The 11,038-nt window shown below is 29.6% G+C and overlaps 1 protein-coding gene across 3 annotated transcripts in view; it reads left to right on the forward strand.

The window, feature by feature from the left end:
- Positions 1–11,038, forward strand: part of LOC106478129 (etoposide-induced protein 2.4 homolog) — a 65,307-nt gene that overhangs the window by 5,118 nt on the left and 49,151 nt on the right. For all 3 annotated transcript variants that reach the window (XM_013938642.2, XM_013938644.2, XM_013938643.2), the window contains exons 2-5: positions 1,128–1,204; positions 5,434–5,618; positions 6,528–6,591; positions 9,925–9,991. In XM_013938642.2, coding sequence (XP_013794096.1) covers positions 1,190–1,204; positions 5,434–5,618; positions 6,528–6,591; positions 9,925–9,991 — 331 coding nt within the window. In that variant the 5' untranslated portion in view covers positions 1,128–1,189. The remainder of the gene's footprint in view (positions 1–1,127; positions 1,205–5,433; positions 5,619–6,527; positions 6,592–9,924; positions 9,992–11,038) is intronic.

Consider the following 11,038-nt stretch of genomic DNA (forward strand, 5'->3'; position numbering starts at 1 on the left):
TATTCCACCATCTGCTTGACCAACTATCCTTCCTCTAACAAAATCTGACAATTCGAGAGAACCTTGAGTTCTAGGCATGTTGTAGCACGAGATAATTAGTGTGCGGACCATTTTCATTTATATAGTGCTCTGTGAACACAAATTAGTTAGCATAAATCAGTTAAATGATGAAAAAGTAGGTTTCTGTTTACTTGTGACCACTCAGTGTATATATTATTATATTGGTGTGAGATAGAAAGAAAATCAACATATTCTGTAGCTTAAAATAATTATAGAGAAATCATTTTATAATTTCATTAATAGACTGAAGTCAGGAATTACTTTAGAAAAAATGTGGGCTGAACACAATGGTGAATTAGATTTAAAAAAAAAGATTGGATTCAAGAATGTTCATGGTTTATTATAAATCAAAATATTGTGAAATTTCCTCCACTTGAATAATATATTAATATTTCCCTTTTCTGTGTGATATGTATGTTTATATTTTTAATAATTATTGTATGACATACTGTATAAAGTAAATAATATTGATGAAGTGTAGCTTGAATGTTTTAATAAAAGTATTCAAAATTAATTCAACATTTTACAACTATTACTTCTAATGTTGTTGATTATAGTTAAAGAAATCGTTATATTAAAATATCCATTTTAAATATGTAGTAGTATGTAATAATTATTTATAGATGTTATAGTTAAGAGTGATAAATTTGTTATGTAAATAATGTAATGGATGAATATGTTTTTATTTCCTTATAAAAACTGGTTGTTTGGTGTCAAACTTGTAAAAACTGGTTTGGTTGTTTTAAAAAAAAGTATTTAAATTAACAAAACACGTCTTAGATAGGTCAAAATTGATTTGTAAATAAACTGAAACGTTAAGAATTTAGTTTCTGTTTGATAACATAAATTTTTGGAAAATACTGAAGAATTCACAGATTTACCTTTTATTATGTCTAACATTTCCAGCTTCATTTTTGCAGTGTATTAGTGTTTCACAAAGAAGTGTTATATGCATTGTAAAGTAAATATATTGTACATTTGTGGAACCACAAATGAATATCTGTCTTTAATAACAAAACTAATTCTGTTTTTAGTCTTCTAATGTTTGTTTTTGTGTGGTTTCACAGCTTATTTAAAAATCAAGGAAATGATGTCCTGAAGCAAGCTTCAAGAATTCTAACCAATTACCATGGATAGTGTAAAGGTAAATAAATGTAGCGTGTATATAAATGTTTTCTTTCTTATGAACAACTGACAACATTCTCATCACTGCACCTGTATACATATTATGTTACTGAATAGAAAACTGCATACAAGAAGAATTTAATTTATATTAGTTGTTGTTTTACAAATAAAAAGAATTGGCCTATGCTGTTGAACCAATAATTTTATATTTAAACTTTGATTCTGTATTTTTAGAACTGTTGTTATAACAAGAGATGTAATAGATAGTGTGTTGGCTGACTACGAAATACCTATTCAAGTCTTTTAGTTGAATAACCAAATATTTGGCTGCCAAATGAGTGGTATATTTATTTCCAAAACATACTTACCGCCACTGCCACTTATAACTATTACTTGACCACCAGGGTTTCTTCTTTGCCCATCTAAGCATTAATCTGATTTTTTCTTGCTTGCTTCAGTCTTTTATACCCTTTGGCAATAATTATCTTGTGATACTCTCCACCTATGTCAGTGCGCCTTCTATCCTGGTACTGTATATAAGCACCTCATTCAGATAACTTTATCACTTTTCCTCGACAAAGCGTCACTAATGGGTTTCCAAGTATTACGATCATTCAGAGATACTTTGAACATTATCGTGTTATCTAGTTGATTTTGTAACAATAATGATTAAAAAAATTTCTTTCCTCTGATTGGCAAGCTGATTATGGTATGAATTCCTGTCACACAATATTAGGGGGCTGTGGGGGGGAGTCACTCGGTTAAGACTGTCAGTGATCTTATTCGTAGTGAGATGGAGACATATATTTCTATCTGTGGTGGTCCTCCAGGGGTCTCTGAGGCTGCATTTGAGGGTGATCCTTGACATTTTGGAGAGACTTTAGATTAATTTTTTTCCTGTGTCTTCTTTTAGTCTGTTGTATTTTCAACCCCCTGTGGGTCAGTGGTAAGTGTAATGACTCACAGCACTGAGGTTCGATTCTCTAGGGTGGATGTGCCAGATGACCCACAGTTGCTTTGCTCTTACAAAACAAGTTACTTTACTATGATCTTTAAATGACCTATGAAAAATGAAAAAAGACCACTTTGAGATAAGCTACCTTTGATTTATTTTACTTCTGTTGGTTCTTTGAGTGTGTGATGTTTTGGGCATTTTCCCAGTTGCATTTGAGGCTGCATCTTAATTGATGGCTAAAAGGTCTGGAAGCAAAGTTTTTTTTGTCTTCTCCATATAGGAAAATTGTGGTTCATGCTGGAAGGTTTACTTCTTAGTTACATGAAGGGATAGTTAGGCCTTCTCCGACACGTTGTTGGAACTTCATGATTTCGCCTACCACCACCAGCTGGAGGCATTTTTCCAACTTTTAAATAATCCTGCTCCTCGAAGTTTGGGGTTCTAAAGCGGAGTTTGTAGTTCACCTATATAGGTCTATGTCCCCTGATGGGACAGAGTAAATCTATGGATTTACAATTCAACTTCAACATTTTGTTTCCTTTTACTTCATTGAGGATGAGCTGGATCCATTGTTAGCATGCACGTTGATTCAATTTTCAGCTTCTACATTTCTCCCGGTTGTTATTGGAGTCTCTAATTTCATTGGCTCCTACAGGGGTGTCACACACACTTCCAAACTTTGGACAAAACAGTCAGATAAACTGATGACCAATTACTGACAAAATATTTATTACAGTCTTAGTTATAAGTATAATTCACGAGTTATATTGATAATCTAGAGTTTTGTGTAATGTGTACTTATCTGTTTGTAAATAAAAAAAAGTTACATTAAAACCAGCTTTATTACTTCGTTATTGAGGCAGTCAATTTTGCTTCTTTTTTCTGATCCTTATTTTTGAGCTTATATTTCTGTATTCTGAAACTTAGCTTACTTATTTGCCATAACCAACTTATATAAAGTAAATATGCAATTTTAAATTATAATAAATAATTAAAAACAACGTTTTTATTGTGTAAATATAAAACATTGTTCTTAATTATTTATTATAATTTATATAAAGTAATCCGGTGATATTAACTGCTTTAAGTTGTATGATGAAGTTGATAATTGTTGTATACATTTTAATAATATGTAATAATGTATCTGAGGGAATGGATGCTAAAAAAGTTGGAATAAGTAATTAAATTAAACAGTCAGTTCACAAGAAGAAGTACCCATGTTTATTCAACACTGAAGATGTTATTAATTGTGGTTTACATGTTTTAAACCCAAGAATAAGGATATTATAATATACATATATCAACTGTTAGATTGAAAATCAATTTTTGCTGTTGCCAAGTTACAGCATTGTTTGTGCAAGCACAATAAATATATGATTTTGATCATTGGAGTTTTTTTTTTCTTTATATGCATATATTATAGTTAAAAATATTCGGGGCTTAAGGACTAGATACAAAACATATACAAGTAATATAGAAACTTCAGGGCATTTAGTGTATAAATTCATGCTACCAGCTCCCTATGCAGATTGATTTTGCTAGCATAACTTACATTTCAAGCTTTGAAGGTACAGGCAAGTTTGCACTTGTAAAAACTAGACATCAAAATGTGGTGTTCAATACAGTGTAGAAAATACTGGTTCTTCACAGTGGAAATTAAAGTTTTTTTTTTAATCATGGTGTGACTAATATATCTCACAAACGTTCAGTTTAACAGGTGTTCATACAATTAGAGGTAAATCACTTTCATGAGTACAAAATTTGATCAGCTTCTGAGATAAAGAGCTGTGACCCAACTGTTTTCTAAGCAGAAGCAGCCTTGGGAAAAATCTTTGACCAGTTGTCAAGAAAGCATTCCATGGCATGGTGGAAATGTTATGAACAGTAGAGAGTGGGCTGGAGAAGATTTTGCCATGTTACATAACACATAATGAAAATGGGACCAGTAATATGGCAACAAACTCGGAATTTTGCATGGTAGCACCTTGCTATCAAATCAAGATTGCACTAGTAAAAACTGACCATTTTGTCAATACTAAGGGTTAGAAATAAAGGTGTGGCCAAGGATGTTCTACTGGCTGTTCTATAGAACTGTCAAAAAACTTTGGTTTTTAGAGACAGTCATTTCATTGAATGCACACCCACCCTAGTACCAATGAATCATCCCCAAGAGATCTGCAAATGTTATGAAATGTTTCATTGCTTTGTAATGTACATCAGATGCTGGTGAACATTCTACTGTGGAGATATAATGCATATTTCATTTATTCTATTAGTACAGATTTTCTATTATGGGCCTCAACTAGCTGATAAATCTGTTTGTGTTTTGGTTCTAAATGCATGCTTTTTTATTTTTTTAATTCTTAACAACATATAAGATATACAATTAGATATACTTTAAACTGCATTTACTTCCTGAACTTGTGCTTTCTGGTCATGAATATTGCTTTGATAAAGATAAAGTTATGAACAATTTGGTATATGTCCCATGTTTTGAAGGCAACATCTTCAACCAAGACGCATCAACAATGTACTTAATGCATTCTTCATATTTTGATTTAAATTGACATTAATAGCATAGACTCAAATAGAATAGTGCAATAAATATATTTTAAAAAGCTAATCAAAACATGCTAAAAATCTATCTTTTTCATGAATTTACTGTTAAGATGTAAACTGTTTTGTAAATAAATACAAATTACTTTTTTTTTGTATATAAGAGGAAAACATGAGGATCATGTTCCAAAACAAGTGAGAGGTGTATTGTCTTTATGTTTTTATTAAATTTTTTTGTAAAGGATAATGGACACTATACTAGTTATAGGGAATAAAAAAAGTGTGAAATAAGTACACAGAGGGAACAAATGGTTGAAAAGTGTTTTTAATTTCCTTATGTGTTAGACAGATTGTGGAGTTGAAAAATAATGTATAATTTAGAACATTCAACATGTACCTCATTGATATTATAAATGTCCTTCCACTCAATTTCTACCAAGTAAAAAATACTACAAATGAAATCTTTTCATCAAAAAAGAAAACATTATACAGTATTTTACCGTTAAAATCTTTTTTCATGATTCATACTTTTTTTTTGCTACTTATGCCAGATAAACAGTATGAGTTATTAATTTTATAACTAAATCAAGATACACATAATCCAATGTTATAGGTTATACAATATTTTTGCTAGTAGTTTATGTACCTTGTTGTTATTATAGTCTCAGTATTTTCTGTTGTTTAAGTTGTGTATTGAATAATTTTTTTTTTACCATAGCACTGTTTTTTTCTTTAAGTTGATAATGATCAGTGTGGCAGCTGGAGTGAGAGATGCTGTTCTAGGAGTGTCAGGTGTTTTACACTTTGAGCGTGCTAAGTGTAATGTGAAAGAAGTACAAGAAGAAGAAGATAGTTCTGAAAGTTCAATGACAACTCTTGCTCGAAGAAGAGTTCAGTCAGGAAAGGTTCGATCCAAAAAAGAGTAAGTATAATGCTTTTTTTTCTAATTAAAACTTATAAATCAGAAAAAAAAAATTATTTTCTTAAGAATATTGTTTTGTTTTTTACTTTTGAATATACAAAAACAAAGTTACCTGTAATTAGAAAGACTACAATTTCCATTTGTTCTAATAATAAATAAGTAAAATTAATTTTTCTATTATTTGTATATCTTTTTTTTTCACACCTTACCACATTGGATGTTCTCCTAAGTTACATTTTTCAATCTAATGGTGTTCATTGTACTTGAATATTGTTACAAAAGCTCTCTTATATTTGTATATATATTTTTTCAAATTAAATAAGCATGTAAACTTGTCTTGCAAAGAGATACAGTTAATTACTCCTGTGAGCCTTTTTGAACTTGGTTTTTGGTTTTCATGGTACCTCTATGTTTATCATTTTTAAAAAAGAAAGAAAAAGAGTTGTACCTTTTCCCGCAAGTACTGTTTCACCAGTAAGACTGTTGACATTAGACTAGCAGCTAGAGGTAGCATTTTGTTTCATCCATATATTTTAGTATATGAGTAATGGAAATAGTTTATAGCAATTCCATCACTTACTAGTGTGTAATCTAACCACTTTTGGACAAAAAATTTGAGAATGAAAACTCTTACTAAAAATACCTAACATTATAACTAATGGTGTAACCCTTCCATTATGACAGCAAGGATGTTGAGTTAAAACATTTCCACTATGTTTAATCCTTTTTTTTTACAATTGTTCTGAGCTGTTTCCTTTTTTTTTTTTTGTACAATCAACATGATCTGTGGATGGTTGTGAAAATATTTCTCCTTATAACTAGTGACAGTTGATCTTATCTGTATCATAATGTCTTTGTAAAGCCATTTTAAAATGTGTTTATTTATTTTTCCTTTTTGAAATTATTTAGAAATGAACCAAATGTAGTATACAGAATACTTCAGTGTTGTGCCTTAAATGGAGGAGTGTTTTGGGTATGTATGATTGCTAAATAAGACCTTTTCAGAATTTTGTGTGGAGTTCTATTTTATTCATCTTAAAGTAACTGTCTAGCTTGACTGGCTAATTTATTAGGACTTTCTACATGAAAGCAAACTACAAATAATTGCATATGCAAAAGAGAGTGATCATGTGATATATAAGGTGCTAGCTTAAATCTTATAAATGCAGAAGTGTATATATATGTTACAATTAGTCTATAAGACTATGGGCAACAGCATGGATCTGTGAGACTATAAAGAAAGGGACGTGATAGAAGGTGTTCACTTAGCAGGAATATTGTTATTAGGACCATTTCTATGATTATTCAAGGTTATCTGGTGTTATAGTTTGTTAACAGTGATTGAATGATGTAAAAGATAGTTGGATGAGTTTGTTAAGTGCAACATCTTGTGTTACAGTTGAGTGATTCCATCACAAATGTCCAATATTAAATTACTTTCAACTGTGCTATATTATTATTGTTTTAAGAATATTTTGTTATTGAAAAATTGTCTAAGTGTTAACTTTTAAAGCAATCTTTAAAAATATTGAGTACTAGCAGGTGCCTGTTGAAACAGTTCAATGTTAATTTTCCTAAACATAGTGATGAATAAATATAAAATGTGCAGTCAACCCAATCCCTTGAATCAGAGCATATTTGCAATATAATTGTCTAATTGGCCATTTACAACCATCTTTTTTGTCATTCCATGTGTCATTTCAATAATAAAAATTGCATTGCATTTGTGTTCTAGCAAAGAAAACATAATACAATACATTGTTGGTAAAAAAAATTTTGGTTTTTGATTGAATGAGTGCATCCAGCACATTAGAGTGCTCAGCTTTACTAAGTAATTGCTGGGATTTTTTTCTGCTGGATGCCACCATTCTTTGTCATTTTACTGAGCACAAGGAAACACTGCTATGGAAGTGAGCATATAAAAACTGTCAAAGGGGAGATATTGAATTCAAATCAATTCATTCAACATCGTACAATAAAATCATGCATGTATGTCATACTAACATGAAAAAAAGATATATAAGCCAAAAAGCAACAAATGTACTCAAACACATTCTTCTCGTTACATTTTATTTTTCATTTATGCTCCTTTTTCCAATTAGTTGATGAAGGAAGTTAAATTTTTTGTGTGAAATTCCTTCACAAAAAGAAAAATGTTTGTTCTTAATATGTTTTTTTTCTCACATTGACCATTCAGTGCATGTGAAGACTGATGAATTGATATTGATATGAAATTTTAGGAAATGCAAAAAATGAATAATTTTCATGTAAAGTACTCTTTTGAAATAAACATTTAGATACATATTTTTTTTTCTACAATTAGCTGTTCAGGAGAAAAGAGCATGACAGATACATTTGGCTATTATATATATATATATATATATGCATTACCTTTATCGGTCCAGGTTGTCAACTTATTATCATAACGCATAATGTCTGTGGTAATAGCACCCAAATGCATTGGGGATATCCTATCTATGAGACAAAATCCAAATCCAATGTAACTCTAGTCAGCCAACATGGAAAAATCATAAAAAAGTCAATCAAATATGGGTATGAAGCTGAGTGATTACACCCACGGTGTTTCAGCTTCTACTGCCTTTCACTGTCTATAGCCAGTTGTGTGAAGACAGTTACTCTTAAATTTCTTAAAGTAGAAATGTTTCTACTAATTAAACTCCCAACCTCCACCCTTGCAAAAAGATATTAAATAGAACTATAAAATATTGAATAGAACTATACAACCTACAGTTCTATACAACCTACCTGTAAAGGTCTTGTATAGTTCTAACTCTCAACCTCCTCCCTTTCTCATGAAGATTTATTCAGGTATAATACGGGAATGCCAAGACGAGCCCACCTACTTTCCATTCCGGTTATACTGAATAAAATTACTTGAAAAATTTCTATTAGCTACTTATAAGCTTAAGTAAACTAACTCTCTCTTTTTATTTATTTTTATAAGATATTTTCATTAATCGATAGTTTAGTTTCTAAAATATTTTTGTATTTATTAAAAAAATAAAGTAAGGTGTTTTTTAATTGCCTGTCTTTATAGCCATTATCTTACAGTTTATTTTTTAATAATAAAACATTATCCATAAAAATATTATACTTATTACAGACTATTAAGAACTGTTTTGGTTGATATATATTAATACCTATTAACATGATACGCAGAATAACACTATTAGGTGTGGGTAGACCAAGAATGGGAAAATTAAATTCTCTTCTTGTACCTTCTATAAAAGTAATGTCCAAATGTAAATAATTAACATGGACCTCATTATTACCATTACTTCTTTCTATTGTAAGTTCTGTTGGATATATTAAGTTTGGGGAAAAATTCATATTATTTATAGATATTAAATCATCTATGTTATGGAAAGTGTAAATGTATATTTTAGGATTTAAAGTCTGCTTCATAAATGAGTTTCCATAAAAGTACAGATACAGGTTGGCCATATTTGAAGAGAAGTTCGTTCCCATTGGAATACCCACTGTTTGCTTGTTTAATTGTTCGTTAAAAGTAACTGTTATAAATACAGAAATAGAGTATATTTTTACATTAAATTCTAGTAAATTTAAATTTGGGTATAGTTATTTCATTATTTATAAAATTATCAAACAAATCATTGAAAACTCTGATTAAATCTTTTAGGTCTATTTTAGTATACAATGCAGTAAAGTCATAAGTAAAAATAGAACTGGCAGTTTTTGAAGAATTTAAATTATTTAAATATTTCGAAACTGGAATGTTATTCTGGTTATATGAAGACTGTGTTTTTATTTTTTCAAATAAGACATCTAGAATATTGTTAAGTACTATGGAAACAGATTGAATGACTGTATTTGAAGTATTAGTAATAAATCTGAATTTCTCAGGATTTTTGTAGTCTTGGAATTGCATATAAAAATAGTAGTTTGAAAGCTATTTATTTATATATATATAGATTATTTAATATGCTAAATCATCAAGGCAGTATATACTACTGTGTATTCTGAATTTTGGCAATTTTTAAGTGATATGGATGACCAAAAAATGAACCTTCTGACTATAAATTTTTTCTATTTTCTAAAAAATGTAATAAATGGTTATTTAAATTAAAAACTTGTTAAAGTTCAAAAACTTAGCAGGGTATCAGCAATTAATTAAAAAAAATTGTTTTTAGCATAATGAATAGATGTTTATAACACACATAATTTATGTTACTAATTTTTTAAAATATGGATGTCTTACATATATACATACCTACATGTAAGTTGCTGATTATTATCTTTTGACACTGTTTTATTTTCATCTTAGCTTAGTATTCTTATTTTCTACAACGTCCTACTCCCAGGTCTACGTTTACTAATGGAAGTCATATTTGGTAAGGATTTTGTAATTTACATCAGTATTTTTGAATTACATTATAAAATTGGTATAATTTAAAATGTAATTACTTTGGGTAATTTAAATATGTGACATCAAAGTGTAAGCTTGTTTAACCCTTTCAAGATGGGTCATAGGTGAATGGCCATGTCATCTTGTTTGTTGACTCGCATTCAAAATTTTATTGAACTACTATTTCGTGAATTTATGTCAATAAATTTGGTATCAAACTGTAGATTAGAATTCAAATTTTAGTACTATGCATTACTCAGTTTCTTAATGTAAAAGCAAATGTTAAAAAATACAGATAAACCCTCGATTTTTGTGTGTCATATGGTATGTTTAATGCAGCACTGGTTTAAATTGAAAGTTTGTGAAGTCAAAATACTAAGTCTGTAGTTTCGTACAAATTAGAAACTCAAATTACCAATATTGACAAGCTAGAATATATAGTAGGAATGTATTATTTTTTATATTTGCAAAGATATTGTTCATGTAATAAATAAAACACAGTGGCACCCCACCCACCTCTTTCCATTTTTGGAAATGCTCCGTTATATACACTTCTATATATGACATGAATAACCAGTCGGAAACTCAGAATGTCCCCCTAGTGGCTCTCTCAGCCATTTTATTGGGCATTGTGCCATTTCTTTCTTTTGAACCAATATTTCAAGGAGGTAGGATGTGTCTTTATTCTGCACGAAATTTTATATTTTTTTTCGACTAAAATACATTTTAGTTACTAAGCTTGATAAATTATAGTGGAATTCTATGGTGTTGGTGTAGTAATGTATGATTTTTATAGTTATTTAAATGTATATATAAAACCTAAAAAAAGTATTTTGTTTCATATCCTCCTCATACATATTTATTAAAGGCTTAACGACCTACGTCAAGCAGCAACTGAGTACAAAGGTCATAACTAGAAGAGATAATTGTTTGCTTTACTTCTTTATTTACTGTTTAAGAACTTATTTCAAATTGACAATAATCTATATACATATATAATGTATAATAATTGAAATGTGACTGTATTTTACAA

Source organism: Limulus polyphemus, unplaced genomic scaffold (assembly GCF_000517525.1).
Source record: "Limulus polyphemus unplaced genomic scaffold, Limulus_polyphemus-2.1.2 Scaffold182, whole genome shotgun sequence".
Lineage (NCBI taxonomy): Eukaryota > Metazoa > Arthropoda > Merostomata > Xiphosura > Limulidae > Limulus > Limulus polyphemus.